At 33.0% G+C, this 16,922-nt stretch overlaps 1 protein-coding gene across 1 annotated transcript; it reads right to left on the reverse strand.

The window, feature by feature from the left end:
• Positions 1–5,593: 5,593 nt before the first annotated feature.
• LOC140973437 (uncharacterized) lies at positions 5,594–7,417 on the reverse strand. Its single transcript, XM_073436219.1, has 3 exons — positions 6,553–7,417; positions 6,243–6,421; positions 5,594–6,109 (listed from the first exon to the last, which is right to left on the reverse strand). The coding sequence occupies exons 1-3, from the start codon at positions 7,324–7,326 to the stop codon at positions 5,974–5,976; spliced, it is 1,089 nt and encodes a 362-aa protein (XP_073292320.1). The 5' UTR covers positions 7,327–7,417; the 3' UTR covers positions 5,594–5,973.
• Between the last annotated feature and the right edge of the window lie 9,505 nt (positions 7,418–16,922).

Here is a 16,922-nt window from a genome sequence, read left to right on the forward strand (position 1 = left end):
TCCTTACAAACAGTGACATAGCATTACTACTCAACTACTCAGCAGACTTCTCTTTGGAGACAGTTTGTTCAATGGTTGCAGCAGCCAAAGCCTTCGTCAGTTTGGTTGATGACTCACTATCAGTTCTTGTTTTAAGTTCGAATTCATATGTTTTAAGGTTTGCAAGCAGATCGTACAATTCAAGCTTGTTAAAATCTTTTGATTCACGCATGACCATTGTTTTGACGTCTCATTCTCTTGGGATTGTCACTATTAATTTCAATGCTAATTCACGATTGTCATACTATTTCCTAAGAGTAGTAAGTTAGATTATGAAACTGTCGACTCTTTCATCAAAATCTGACATAGATTCACCTGCCTTCATTTTGATGCTGTCAAATTTCTATATTACAACAAAAAATTTATTTTCCCAGATGTCCTTGGATGTAGAACACATCTTAATCTTGCTCAATGTATTTTTATCCAATGCCTTGTACAAGATTTCATTGGCAACATTGTCTAAATTTACCTTTTTGTTGTCATCATCGGTCTGCTCCATTCTCGATTTTTCAATAATCTGAGGAGCACCATCAGAAATGACAATGTTAGTGTTTTCTTTCAAGATTTTCATTAGGCCATCTGTGATGACACACCACATGTCATCATCTTGTGCAGTTAAATAAGCCTGCATTTTGATTTTCTAGCCATCAAAATCCCCTTTGGAAAACATCGGGATTTTGCTAAATGAGACCATTTGTTTGAATAGTATTCAGAGACAAGAGTTAACCCGCTCTGATGCCACTTGTTAGTATTGGATATTGATTTCGAGGGGGTGAATAAATAATCTCAACAAATTAGAAAAATATTTCGGTTGGATTACTAACACTGAAACGTAACTCTTGTCAGTAGTGTATTCAATAATCAACAGTGGAAACTGTGCGTAAATAGATTCACTGAAAAGGTTGAACACGAAAATGGTTCAGGTATAAATTGGCTAGGCTATCAAATAAATAAGTAAAGATAAACTGACTAAAATGTAAATGACACAAGTTGGTTTCTGGATGTTAAGAGAATTCAACACTCATACGTCACTCTTTCTTCCTTGTGGAAGGATTGCGTTAAAAGACTTCGGTAATTATAATACTTTTAAAACACCCACTTCGTATACTTTAGGTAGGGCGCATGGACTCTGACATTCAACAGAAAAAAGCTGTTATGGATGATCTTATCCAATCATCAACTGGGCTTTGCTTTTTTATAAATGTTAGCAGATGATCAGAGAATGCTCGTTGTTTGGATTGACTGATCCATTGAAGCAAACTATTCTAATCAGTTGTCCTTTGACCATTTTGGCTTCTATCGATGACCTTTTATATCAGCTTAGCTTAGTTCAATAGCCCCTAGTCAGCGAATAGACTTCTAGCAGGTTTGCTTAAGCGTCAGTAAGGCTCTGATTTTTAGTTTTGCTTAAGAAACAGAGATGCTCATGAATAATCAGTTTCCTTCCCGAATTCAGTTCAACTAGGCTCTACGATTATCCATTAGATCAACACCCTTGTTAAAATCACCAAAGCTAAAATGTTCTTACATCTAACCTTTTAAATTACTTCAGTGTTGTTATCATCCCCGTTTTTGGTTAAAAATCTCACAAATTAGTTGTTTTTTTTAATTGTTTTATTTACTTATATAACATTTTGTCTTATTTAAACAATGTGAAAAAAATATAATTATTATGTATTTTGTTATCTATAAATTTTACTGTTCACCACTAAATTTTAATTTTTTTTAATGAATTTTGGTAAATGTTTTTTATTTTTAAATAAAATATTTTATAATATTATCGTAAAGACAAATTTCAAATAAATCTCCAAACAATAATTTCATTTAGAGTCACTCCTTTGTACCTCTTAATATATTTAAAATTTTGCAAATCATCATTGAACTCTTTTTTCGGTATGTGACGTTATACTTATCGAGCATGACCAAAGGCATAGGGCTACACAAGGTTTCAAGCCTATATACCTTGAATTAAGTTTTTATTTAATAAAATAACACATCATGCTTCCTTATAATAAATGATCACATGGTGTTGTGAACTTTCAATTATCCGGTATTGATCATTCCTTAGTAAGTTTATATCATAGGTTGTTCCAAATAGTATATAGTATCACAAGAAAATTGATTTCTTTGTCTTGTAATATCAAGTACTATTTCGACTTCCACCAATCCTTCTGGACATCTAAGTTTTCCTATTGTTGAAATTTTTTTTCTTATCATTTGGATTTCTTGGACAAGTGTTTCCCCTCATCCGTGACTTGTTATTCTATCTCCTTGAAAAGATAATCTTCTTGGTTCCAGTTTAAGACTTTGATTCTTTTGTAGAATCTGTTTGTCTTGGATCTAGACATATGTTTCCTGTATTAAAAGAAATTCGGTTCTTTTTGGATAAATTGTTTGAGAAAATTTTCCAAATATTTCTAGTATTTCAATAAGCTCATTTCTAATAAATAATTCTAAATGATATATATTAGATAGAGAATATGAAATTTGATACGTAATAAAATATGGTATATTATCTTCTTTCATCAGCTTTTTTTCTTTGAAGTTTTGATACAACGTCAAAGCTCGGATGAAGTCTCAATATGTTAGGTTGTAGGCAATTCTTGGATAAATTACTCCTACAATTTTTTCTACACAAAAATTTCCCGAGATAGTTCATAGTATTGAATTTTGAAGGTTACACATTTGTTTATCGCATATAGCGATATCAATAGGTGAATCTATTTCTTCTTTAAAAATAGCTTTTATCATAATCTGTATTGCTCCGATATGAATCCAGAACATGGTTCATACTACTTCTATCTTGATATTTTTTTGTAATTATTCTTTAATTTCTTCAGAATGAATTAATTGCATCTCCATCCGATTTCACGTAAGTTCCATTGGGATTGTCATTTTCCTTTTTGGAAACTTTATAAATTAGACGATGTTTTATATTTCTTATGCCAATATTTCCTAAACACTTTTTTACCTGTCTTACATAGAATCCTTGATATCTCTGTAGGATAGGATTTTCTCTCGTGATATTTTGGAAAATTTTATGAAATATTGTTGTCTGGCTAACAAAAACCAGACAAGTCTTCATGTGTTTGATGTCAAAACACCTCGCCTTCAGCGAGATTCTGATTCTATTCCATCAGATTCTTCTTGATTCAAGATTTCTTCTTCTTTATATATACTTTCGTCTGAGGCAATATCCTCAAACTGGTATACTCAAACAAGATCTTCTTAATAAACCGCTTCTTCAATATCTGGGGTTAGATTGAAGCATTTTATTCCCATTCTATCATTTTCTGGACAATTGGTTGAAATGTGACATCTTGCTCCACATGTCCAACAATTACAATATTAAAAATTTTTATTAGCTCGGGTGTGAGCTCTTCTAAAAGTTTTCTTTGTAGGTATTCTTTCCATGCTTCGAAATGTGCGCGATGCTTGGGATGAAATTCTATTCTTTGATGGTCCACTTCTCTGCCCAAATTTATAGGATTTGGATTTTTGTCTAGACCACATTGTTCTTGGTTTTCAAAAATTTTTTTCACTTCTTCCACTTTTGGTACAAGGATGTGATCTAAAGCTCTTTCTTTTATGCGTTTGAGGCTCACTTCCAATGATTATTGGGAGATCATTTTTTCTACAACCTAAAAGAGTACATTTATTAATATCCCTTAATCGTTTGTAATTCTTTTGTAACATTGTCATGTAACACAATTCAGCCAATTTTTCTTTTATAAATAGGCTATTCGTACCAAAGTATCTGGATTTCTAGGGACATGTTCCTTAATTAGCATTTCTCTCCAGAGACTTGGCATTTTGGTGACGAAAAGTTGTATCGCTTTATTTTTTCGACCCTTAAATTTCATCTATATTTTGTGAATAGCATAATATATTAATCAACTAAACATATTTCATGTAATTTAAGACTATATAGAGTTTGAGTATATTTTTTTTGTGTCTTGACTGTTAAAATAGTTTATCCCTATAAATTATGCTTTAAATAGGGTAGTCATTCTTCTGGCTATCTCATTGAGAGATTCTCCGGCTAGATGTCCAATCATCTACGAGATTTTTTTTTCTGTTTTTGAAATCCAGTACATCAAGGTTAAGCATAATCCCATAAAGTTGTATATGTTCTAAAACATATTTCCGATAGATTGTTTGGTGCAAGAGAATTTGATTTCTCCTTAGCCCGATTCCCGCTGTGTGTGCTTATCCACCAACATGAAAATCTGTTTGGGTCCTCTCATATTTGTATTATGAGATCCCATAATTTTCCTTGATGTTTCATGAGAATATGACCAGGTTATTGCAGGCAGTTCACCCCAGGTGCGTTTATCTTCAAATCTATGACCTTGAGATTTGCAAAAGATTCTGCAAGGACTTGGAGATCATCGAAACAAATCTTTTCTAAAGTTTCCGTCAGATTAATTTCTTCTCTGAGACATTTGTAATTAGATTGATCATTTTTTTCGTTGGTTAAAGGTTTTGACATCACATTGATCGTTCTTTTTTGGTGTAATAAAGGTTCAGTAACGAAAGATGGTGGTAACTTTCCTACCAAAGTTTTTTTTTACTAGAACTCGTTTGTTCTAGAGTTTGGGTTCTTGTTTGAATATCATTTAGCGTCATAATAATTTCTTCTTATTTTTTAAGGATTTTTTTCCCACTTTTGTGGTATATAATACATCATACTGGCATAATTGTGTGCCATGTTTTGGATTTCTTTAATATTTCCGGAGAGTTTAGATGAATCCGGTACTATTTCTAGGAACTTATCAGACGAAATCATAATTTTACTTTTGGATTCTGATAAGTTTCACTTTGCTCCTGATATCTAACATTGGTTAGATCTTCTTGTTTCAACTATTCCAAAGTATTGGAATAAGTCCTACAAATTATTAATATTGAACATGTGTTCGGATCCATATTATTTGAAAAAATTCGCCTCCTCAAACATTTAATTACTCAGTAATAATAATGTTATATGTTTGAAATAATTTTACCTAGACTCTGATACGATTTCTGATCAAAATCAAAGATATTTTTGTATCACTTTGTCAAAGTTGGGGAGTTCAAGCTAAGATTTTAGGTCCTAGAAGTAAATCCTAAATTAAAAGTTGAATTCATGATTTTTCCCTAATTTATCCTTATCGTAATTATATTAATATTTTTATATAATTAATTACTTTTCATTTAATTAAGTTTAAAATCTTGAAAAACACATTATAAATGTTTATTTTATATATTTTTAAATAAAATTAATTTTGCATTAGTTATAAAAAATATTATAACATTAATCATAATATTATTAAATAATTTGACATAATAAATATTTTATGAATATTATAAGACATTTCATTTGAATATTACAAAAAAAATATAATTACTCCATTATTATTAGATCAAAATGACATCGACCTGTTAGCAATGAATAATAGCTACGTGATTGGTCATATCCTTCAACCAACACCATTTATAAAATAATTTTGTATAATAATATTTAAAATTAAAATATATTCATTATATTATAATAATTATTCAAACACTAATACTATTAATTTAAAACTTTTATTATATTAAATAATATTTCATACATCTCATGAGTAAAATCTTAGCTATAGTTACAACTTAGATGACTACATTTTTTTTTTCTTTTTTTTGATTTGGGGTGAAGTAGTTGTGAGTTGTGGACAAAAAACGCGTGACTCTCTCATTCTTGATAAGGTACCTGTTCTGAAATTCCAATTCCTGGCATGTAGCTCTGCTAATTATGTAGTATTTTATCATGCTAACATGGAAACTTGTGCTAAGACGTCTTGGACGACGAACGATAAGATTTCATACCAAGTTACATCCACTCTCCTGTTCCACTTCCAACTAAGAGCATCTTGTGTTCAATTCCTACTTGGGATTGTAATGCGAGCTCAACTTTCACTAAGCAGTAGCGGAAGCCATGGATCCCTGTGGAAAGATTAGAGGCCTGACATGTGTGTTCTCTGCCGCATTGTTTTCTCCCTCGCCTTCATCTTCTGCATCCCAGAGAAAACTAGCGTAGGCTGCTTGTATGTAACTGGTAAAACACAGAAGCGATGGAAGCTTAGGAGAGAAAAACATTAACATATACTTGTCTAAGATTTATTGTTACTGAGTTCCTACATGTTGGATGAATGTGTTATAGCTTCAGATTTCTTGCTTTTCTATACCTGTTTTCTGATGATGCTTGAATTGCTCTTTCGAAATAGTTCGCGGCTCGCTCTCTGTCATGTTGGGATTCCCATATTAATTTTGCATATTGTGACAGAACTTCACCATCTTCAGGATCAGCCAAGATTGCTCTGGAATAGTAATCTTCCGCTACCCGAAGGTCTCCCTCTCCCTTTCTCTGCACAAGACCGAATTGTTAGAAGGTAAGTTTCTTTTATGCAATAAAGTCTATTATTAAAACTGCTATGGCTTAAAAAAAACAAAGTAATTGATATGTAAAGTATTTGGCGAGTAAGAAAAAGGACTCGCCTGGTACAAGAATTGAGCATAATTTCGGAGGAACAATGGATTTCCTGGATTTTCTTGCAACACTCGCTTGTAATGTTCTTCCATGCTCACACCCTGGCTGTCACCACCGTCTCTGTCGAAGGCAACAGGTTTATAACTTCCACCACTACCGCCGCCTGGGACATATCCACCACCGTCGAGAGAAGTGGTATCAGAAACGCCAAGGCCTGCTGCTAGATACATATTCCCTTGATCACCTTCAGTTTTCAAGCCACCATAACCAATCATATCGGTTCTTTTCTTTTTCAAAACCAAATTTTCCACCTTAAAAAGATTCCCACTTTCTTCCGCTTCAAAATCATCTTCTTCTTCAACATACTCCTCATCGTTATCTTCACACTCATCAAAAGTTCTCATCTTTCGATATAAGATAGATGGGATTGCCTCCAAATTACTTCGGCCAGGTTTTCGACCAACTTTCTTGAAACACTGGTTGGAGAAACCAAACTCATCAACATTGTACGAAGCATCAACCAATTCTTCCAGGTTCCCTTCAGATTGAACCCTTCGAAATCCTTTCTTGGAACTTAAATCCGGGGTGGTTGCTTTTATTTCACCGACAGAAGGAGAATGTAGCGAAAATTTGCTGAAATTTTGAGATCCACCGAGCTGAAGTGTGCTGTGTTTCACGGTGGCGCCGTGATATTCAGATTGATGATGGAAATTATTGGGGCTTTCTGAGAAAGATGAGAGAAGGGATCCAAGAATTGGTGTAGAAGAGCTCCTTAGCATCATCTCTTTGGCTTCGCAGTTTAAAGACTTATTTTTTTATTGCTTTAATGTTTCAGAAAGATTGATTCCCTTTTAAATATATATAGAGCAGAAAACTGAGTGAAGATTTTTTATAAAAAAAGAAGAAAATTTGAAGTGAAATTTCCTGGAACATACGATGCATGCACAAGTAGAGAAAGTGATGATATAATGAATGGTGGAGAATGCACAATCTAGCTGTTTGAGAGAAAAATATCATTTTCTTTTCATGGGTAGGAATGGTCAATTTTGATGCATGAAAGAGAGTCATGTGATCCTTGGGATGGCCATGGGTCGGGTCACTAGGACCTTCGATCCGACCCATTTTTTTTGAAGATTATTTAAAACTTAAACACATACCCGATTCGACATATTAGACTTGTTCGACAATTATATTTATTATATATTTTTACATCTTTAATTTTTTATTAATAAAATAATAATAAAAAAAAAGTTCAAGTTAAGGTTCTTATTACAAAATCAACTTGGCCAAACTAATTAATCAACACATTTTTCTTGAAGTTTTTCCTTATCGTTAAATATTATAGGACATGCTGATATAATTTTGAAGCTTGAATATTTATTTAACTACAAATAAGTAAAAAGGATTATATAAAATTTGTTAAATAGTGTAACTTGTCAGAATTTTTTTCCTCAAAATCATGTTTCTGCACATAATAAACATGATAATCAATATGCGAAAATAGATCGAGCATTACCTCCGGCCATTGAATAATTTGTAAGTCTTCTGATTTTCCTCTGATTGAAGCCTTCTAAGCACTTCACACTCTCTATAAATGGTGTATATTTTTCTTATGAGGTGTGTGCTTAGGGACCTCAATCACCGCTATTTATATGCGTTTCTCATACCATAGATGAGTGTATCGGGAGCCGAGAGTCAAAAAAAGAAGTGTGTACGCATCTCAATTTTCTAAAGTTGATGCTGCGTACGCATGTTTTGTCAAAAGTTGTAGGCAATGACCGTCGTCATTTCCTACACGTTTTTTCTTTCTTTGATATGAGCCAATTTTCTTACGTAACTTTGTTATATTATTATAAAAGTATATTTACTACTAGTATTGTTCTTTACAAATATAACATATAAATGCACCGTACCGTCTAAACATGTTATATATACATATATATATATACAAATTCGTATTAAATTCTAACATGTCGGGTTACATAATATTTGTTACCCGACCGCCCNTATATAAATAAATAAATTATTGCGCATGTGTAGGATGTAAATGGTTGTGCATAACCAGCGATTCATGGAATGTACATAGGACAATGTAATTATGAAAAAACACGTTTTGCATGTAACATGCATGTTGAAGTAATTATTATTTTAATTTTTTCCTTGTTGAAGACATGTCAGTACACGTCTCCTCGGGTTTTTATGAACATTTTGTAAAGTTACGTTTGAATTGATGGATTTAGATTTATGAGAGATTTTAAATAAAAAAATTAATGGAAATTCATGAATTTGAAATGTTTTAAGTTGAGGAGTGAATTTGAAATCGAAATAAAAAAATACATATTTAACTAAAACAAGGGATATCAATCCTTCATTTTATTTTGTTCATTCTATTTTTGAACAAAATAGATTTAAGATGTAGGTTTGAAATCTAATCTTTCAATTCCAAACGCTTACTTAAAAAAATGGCAAAAACTTGTGTGAGACGGTTTCACGGGTCGTATTTTGGAGACGGATATCTTATCTAGGTCATCTATTAAAAAATATTACTTTTTATGCTAAGAGTATTACTTTTTATTGTGAATATCACCCGTAGACAAAGATTCGTGAAAGCGTCTCACAAGATACCTACTCTAAAAAAATTCACTCGTCATTTGATTTTAGGAAAAATTATCTATAAAAATTAAGTGTTTGGATTCAACCTCAAAAAATTTACATCGAAAATTGAAAAGATATATTTTTTTATGCATAAATTTGTATTTTAAAAGAAAAAATATATATATATTGTTTTGCATGGCACACAAAATCTAGGTCTACAAGTCAAACTTTGATACCCATGGGTCAAAATTCTGAGTTCCTTCAAAGTAGTAAAGCAGCATATTGCTATGTTGGTTTTAAAACGATGATCTCACGCGGTGGGATGCAATATATACGGTGAATATGCCTAAAATAAATTATTTCTAGTAGCATATAATATTTTTATTTATTTATCTTAACAAGATAAAGTTGATATTCTCATTCATGTTTTGTAAAAGAGATACAAAATATATTGGAGTATTTCATCAATTTGTTCTTAAAAATCGTCCATGTAATCTCCTATATTATATAATAATCTACACATATTTTTATTTAGGAAAGAATATTATTTAATTAATTATGTTATATCTCAACACTCTCCTTCAAATTGATGCTTAGATGTCACACATGCCCAACTTGACTAGAAACTTCTACAACACCCAATGAGAGACTCATTTAGTTGATATATCTGCTAGCTGATTTTCAGATCGAACCTTGGGTAGTTCTAAATCTTCTCATCAATTTTTTCTTTAATAAAGAATCTATCTACCTAGACATGTTTTGTATGATCATGTTGAACTGGATTACGAGCTATTTCACATCACAATATAGTTGAATCAGTTTCCTCAAGAGTAGTCCAAGTTTTGTAATAGAAATTTCAGCCACAGTGCTGCACAAATTCCTAAGGTCGCTCCCATATATTCAGCCTTTGCACTAGATTGTTCAACTATGTTCTGCTTCTTACTTCTCCAAGTGATTAATTTCTACTTGCAAAGGTGAAGTATACCGAAGTTGAGCGTCTATCATCAATTGCTCTGGCCCAATCAGCATCTGTGTATACCTCTCTATTTTGTTCACTTGTGTTTTTAGAGAAAAGAACTCCATTTTCTCAAGAAGATTTCAAGTACTTCAGAATACGTGTTACTACATTCATATGTTGTTCACCGGGGTTATGCATGAATTGGATAACGATAATCAAAGCATACGCAAGATCTGATCTTGTATGAGAGAAGTACATCAGTCTTCCCACGAGTCTTCGATATCTCCCTTTATCAACCGGAACTTGGTCTGGCCCCATTACATGATTTTGGCCCTTCTACTAGTGTATCAACTGGTTGGCATCTTGACATACCTGTTTCTTATAATAAATCTAAGGCATACTTCCTTTGAGATATGAATATTCATTTCTTACATTGAGATACTTCAATTCCTAGAAAGTATTTCAAGGGGTCCAAGTCTTTCATCTCGAAGTTTTTTGAAAAGTACTCTTACAAAGCATTTGTTTCTTCTGGGTCATTTCCTGTAACGATCATATCATCCACATATATTATGAGCGCAATAATCTTACCTTGTTTTTTTAGGAACAATGTGTGGTCAGAATTGCATTGTTTGTAGCTAAGGTTGTCATGACTTTGGTAAAACCAAGGAGACAGTTTTAATCTATATAATGATTTCTTCAACTTGCACACCTTCTGATTATGTCTTTCCGTTATCATGCACCCTGGTGGGAGAGACTTCCTCAAATAGTTCACCATGTAGAAATGCATTCTTCACATCGAATTGTTACAAGGATCAATCTAAATCGGTAGCTAAGGACAACAAGACTCAGAGTGTATTGATTTTAGCTACAAGGGCGAAAGTTTCTATATAGTCGATCCCATATGCTTGAGAGTATCATTTTGCCACTAATCTTGCCTTAAAACGCTCGATAGTACCATCAAATTTTTATTTCACCGTAAAGATCCATCGACATCCAACTGTTTTTTTCTGCAAGACGATTAAGAAGCTCTCAAGTTTTTTTTTTTTGGGCAAAGTTGACATCTCCATTAATTGCTGCTTTCCATCTTGGATCAGTTAAGGCTTCCTGCACGTTAGGTATAGATACAATAGATAATTGATTTACAAATGACTGATTTGTTTTTGACAAGCGATTATCAAACATGTAATGGTTAATGAGATATCTTACTTTGCCAGTCAATTGTGGTTCATATGTAAGTTTTGGAATACCTCTCATAGAACGTGGTGGTAATTGTCTCATAGACGATCAGAAACCGTATAAGGAACATTGTTGTCCTCGTGATATTTTGTTGTGTCACTTGGGACTCAAGATCATATGTATCATGGATTTTTGGGTTGTGCCGATTCTCACTTACTTCCTTCGTTTGACCATTGAATTCCATATCACAGACTTCTACTCTTGTTGTATCATTTTGTAAATTATCACTACTGAAATCCAAAACAATTACATTTGTATCGGGAACTTCAACTATGTCTTCATCGAGGTTATGTAAAAGAGTCTGGATTTCCTCAAGATACTCCCCTGAAAGGAAAACTCGAAAAATTACATTATATCTTCATGAAACACGACATCTTTAGTAATAAACATCTGTTTAGTGGGAGGATGATAACATTGATACCCTTTTTAATGATTAGCATATCCAACAAAGACAATGTTAATGTTCGGGGCATGAGCTTATTATGTTGATGTGTGTGAAGATGAAAATAAGCAACACATCCAAAAACATGTGTAGTTAAGTTAGGGACTACAGGTGAAACAACAACTTATGCGAGTGCCTAAAAAGGTGTTAGAAAATTGATAGATCGGGATGGAACACAATTAATCAGTCATGTGGCAGATAGATGAGATTCTCCCCAATAACATAATGACATGTGGGTGTTGATCAGTGAAGCACAAACAACTTCCAACAAATGTTTATTTTTTCATTCGGCCACACTATTTTGTTGAGGCGTGTTCCGGTAACTGGTTTGATGAATCGAACCAAAACTTTCCAAGAATTGGTGAAGGTCAGGGCAACTATATTTCCTGCCATTTTCACTTCGTAACACTTTTATTCGAGCATTGTATTGAGTATGGATTGTTGTAAAAACTTTTGAAAAAATAAATTTACCTCATATTTTGATTTCATCAATCACAACCAAGTCATTCTAGTACAATCATCTATAAAAAGTAACAAACCAATGGGATCCCCCGAGTGTAGGAATTTTAGATGTTCCCCAAGCATAAAAGGAACTTGAATTTTAAAGTGAAAAAAGTGTGATGACTTTTCGCAAGTTCACAAACATCACATTTAAAAAATAAATATACAAAATTTTAAATAAACTAGGAAATAATTTTTTTAAATAAGTAAATGAGGCATGTCCGAACCGTCGATGCCAAAGCCAAATCTCTTTTATTTTCCTTGATGTAGCATAGTTTTATATGGCTAAATCCTTCTGCAATCTGTTTGAAGTGTGGGTCTCAAAATCCAAATAGTAGAGTTTTCCCTTTTTAACACCACAAGCCATCATTTGTCAAGTCTGAATGTATTTAAATGAACAATAGTTAGTCAAAAAATTTACAACACATGATAGAACAGTAGTTATTTGAGAGACAGACATAATATTATAATCTAAAGAATAAATAACTAAAACAGAATCAAGATGAAATTATTTGTAAGATGTAAAGAATCTTCGCCAACAACTTGGGTAGTATTGCCGTCGGCAATGAACACCCATTTTTGTGAGAATGTGTTAAGGTTTGGGACTTGTGTAACATCAAATTTCATGTGGTCAGTAGCACTAGAATCAATTATCCAAGCATTATTCAAAATATGTGAAGAGATATTTAAGACCTTATAATATGTGTTCACATTTGTTATCAATGCAGATGTTGTTGGAGTGGCAGCATCTTTCGTGTGTTGAGCAATCACTGCAGTAGAAAGATGCTTAGAGTTCTTATGGAAAGTGAGGTCCCACCAATCTGGATATCCAATAATTTCAAAGCAATTACTTTCTGAATGTCCCGTTTGGTTGCAATGAGAGCAAATTGGTGTGGATTTGCTTTTTTTTGAAATTCTTAGGATATGTGGATTTTGGTCGAGCATTCGATGATTTATTGAATTTGTTTCTTGTTATCATAGCGAAAGCTTCTACTTTCTCAACATTGTGATTCAACGTAGCAGAGCGCCAGGCCTCATGATGAACCAAGGAGTAATATTCTTCTAAACTTGATAGAGGTTCCTAAAGTAAAATTTCTCGACAGATTGGATAAAAAAATTTATCAAACCCCACTAGAATTATATGAACTCTTAATCGTTCGATGGAATACTTGCATGCTTTAACATCATCAGGATCTTTCATGATCACTTTATTAAGATGGTCAAGTTCCTGAAATATTTCTGTTAGTTGTCCAAAAAACACGCTAATCGACAACGGTTTTCTAAAACCGTTGTCGTATATCCTAAAAAATACGCTAATAGACAACGGTTTAAAACCGTTGTCGTAATCTATATACGACAACGGTTTTAACAAAAACCGTTGACTTTAGCAACCAAAAAACACGTCCATAGACAACAGTTTGCTAAAACCGTTGTCGTTGACCCATAAAGACAACGGTTTTTAAAAAATCGTTGTCTTTTGAAAAAGAAAATTCAGAAAGACAACGGTTTTAACAAAAACCGTTGTTGAAAGGAAAAAGACAACAGTTTCTGATAAAACCGTTGTCTTTTGAGTGTGATTGTATGTTGATTTTCTTGTAGAGTGCATGCATTGAAGGCACCCTCTCATTGAACAATAACATGCACATATTTGGAACTAGAAGACCTATTTTGCTATGTCATTATGTGAATTTTTTTATCCAGTAAACATGGATCTTTCTTTAAAAGAGCAATTTAATGCTTGGCTAAAAAAAATGTGTAAGACTAGAGGTGAAACAATGATATAGTGGGAATTGGTGGTGTGTGGGTTGTGTCTATATTTTTAACCTTGTTTGGATACCTTCTTAACAAGAATGGAGATAAGGTGATATTCTCATTCATGTTTTGTAAAAAAGATACAAAATATATAAGAGTATTTTATCAGTTCGTTCCTAAAAAATTGTCCATGTAATCTCCTGTATTTGTATAATAATCTGCACATCTTTTTAACTAGGAAAGGATATCAATTTTTAATTATGCTATATCTCAACAATTTAATAATATTTCATAGCAAGTTGCTGGCACATCTGATACATGAGAGCAAATATTTTAACTTCAGTCATTAAAATTGTTTTTTTTTAAAATTTTTTGGAAGTGTAATCATAATACATAAAACTTCATGTTAGTTATATATCTATAGAGATCGGATAATTTTTAATTCTTCATGCCTTTGATGTCAACTTAATCTTGATACTTGATGTAGAAAAAAAATTATAACTGATTGGATTACATAGATCGAATTAGGAAGATGAATTACGTAGATCGTAGTAGGAAGATTCGACTTACTTGTAAATGGTTCCAGGTAGTCTTAGACGATTAGCTCGTAGATAGGTCAACATAGTTGTAAACGGGTCCTTGTAGCTATAGATCAGTTAACAGCAAATTTCGTGGGTCGTCAGCTATGTCACGAACTTTAGAGTCTCCGAGTTGCCCGAAGTAGACACTCCGACTGTAATAGCCTGAATCTTTATTTTGAATGAAGTACAAATTAAGAGATAATTAAAGAGTTGCTAATTAAGTATTATTAATTAATTGATAATTCGAGATCAAGCTGTTGGGATCCACCGAATTTAAAATGGACAACCCGATCTACTTCAGATTACATTATCCTGAGAAATCCAACTAGACAAATGAGATTTTGACACGTGGCATATAAGATTGATTCGGATTTTTTGAACTAGTCCGGATGCAGCCTATAAATGGAAGTTGATTTCTTTTGTTTCCAACACCGCATCCTTCAGAGAAAGTTCTGACCATATACCTTAGTTTTCTTTTCAGTTTTTAGGGCACCATGGTGTCGGGATGTTTCGGAGCTAGTGTCGACTCGAGGAAGGGTCGGTGAACTGAGATCGAGACATCATTATCGGGCTGACGACGGATGCATGTATAATCCTAAAGCCTTTAAGAAGAACTTTGAAGCATGTTTCGTAATTCAGGATCTGATTTGATAGTGATTTAATATTGTTGGTATTGTCTAGGTTCAGAGCTTTCTGTCAGATTATTTTAGTGAGATACGTGATGTACTGACTGATATATCCAAGCGTAATATACACACTTATATGCTGCATATTTATCTGTTGCATGATACATGTTTTACTGCTTTAGCATATTATGCATGACATATCATGTTGAGCTTGATTTCTTTTGAGATATACCTTGTTTATTGGGGCCGCTCAGCCCTATTCTATACTGTGGACATTAAGGCATCAAGAGCTACAGTGTCCGATAGGACCCACGGTCTCTGATGGCCTGGACATTGTAGGTCCACGTCTTGATGATGAGTGTAGGAGCCAAAACATGCCTAGGACAGATCAGAGACTACACACTCAGGCGCTTCTAAACTGAGCATGAGATCCTGTGGAGGTTTTAAGTGGTTTATCGTTTTCTCGTTCAAAATTATGTTTTCGATATGATTATATTAATGTTTAAGACTATTGTTATTTTTTCTGTTTTCGTTTGGGGTGCAAGATGATTAAATTATTTGGTTTCCGCTGTTTAATTGTTGTTATTAATTTTTAATGTTGCATGCTTATTAGTCTGTTTAGTAGTGGCTCGGGTAAGGGCGCTACATTTGGTGGTATCAGCGCATGCAAAGATTTTTGGGACATTAGTAATTCTGTATTGAGGATTTAGAGGTTGATTTTGGTTTCTTTTCAGATGTCAGGAGATGTAAGCAGTCACGGAAGTGTGGGACATGGCTTCAGCGATGTTGAAAAGGTGAAATGTTTAATGGCAAAAAATTCTAAATTCGAATCTACCAGTGAACATGTATTTGACTTTAGCTCAACAGATTTTTTTATGGGAGTACCTTGTCAATGCACTTTATGACATGGTCAATAAATACCAAAAGCTTTTTCAATCATTCGAGAAAATTAAAGCTAAGCAAAATTATCTACCCGAGGACATAGCTCAAACTAAATAGGAAAAATCTAGTGAAATGTTGAGTCTAAGGGAAGAGATTGCTAAACTTTAAATTGAGAATGAAAAATTACAGGATGAGAACCAGAATGTCAAAATTGAAAATTTCAAGCTAACTGAATTGGTTTCATCCTGGAATAATTCTTTAATTATGTTAATTGAAATGCAAGAGTTGCATAAACATGTTGGAGACAAAATTGGTCTCGGTTTCAGCAAGAAGGAAAGAATTCCTGAAACTAGTGGTCAACCAAAACTGAATATATGCAAAGTGAAATATATTCACTTTGTAATATTCAGTATGGTATATGAACCTCAAGAACCTATTCATCAAATTGAAAAGCCTATGAGTACATGAACAAAAATAAAAAATTGGTATTGGTTATTTACCTGAGAGATCCAATGCTAAACTAACTGGAAATTTTTTCAAACCAGTTCAGCCAATCATAACTCAATGAAAGGTATTAAAAAAAATTATTTTAATTGCAAATCTGTTTAGAAACAATATAGGCTGATCAATGAAGTTGGAAAAGGTAAACAACATATGATATCCACTGCACGCAAAACATGTAACACATATATTCAATCAAAACCTATTTGGAACACAAACAATGGAAGGCCAGTCAAGTTGATCCAAGTTTGAGTTCCAAAAGTACTAATCTCATCTAGCCCCAAATAGGTATGGGTACCAAATT

The sequence above is a fragment of the Primulina huaijiensis genome, chromosome 3, assembly GCF_012295235.1.
Source record: "Primulina huaijiensis isolate GDHJ02 chromosome 3, ASM1229523v2, whole genome shotgun sequence".
NCBI lineage: Eukaryota > Viridiplantae > Streptophyta > Magnoliopsida > Lamiales > Gesneriaceae > Primulina > Primulina huaijiensis.

Coding starts and splice junctions, on each gene's coding strand:
- LOC140973437 (XM_073436219.1), bottom strand. CDS start 7,326: ATGATGCTAAGGAGCTCTTCTACACCAATTCTTGGATCCCTTCTCTCA. Junction 6,422..6,552: donor ATGCTCAATTCTTGTACCAG/GCGAGTCCTTTT, acceptor GGTCTTGTGCAG/AGAAAGGGAGAGGGAGACCT. Junction 6,110..6,242: donor CAAGCATCATCAGAAAACAG/GTATAGAAAAGC, acceptor GTGTTTTACCAG/TTACATACAAGCAGCCTACG.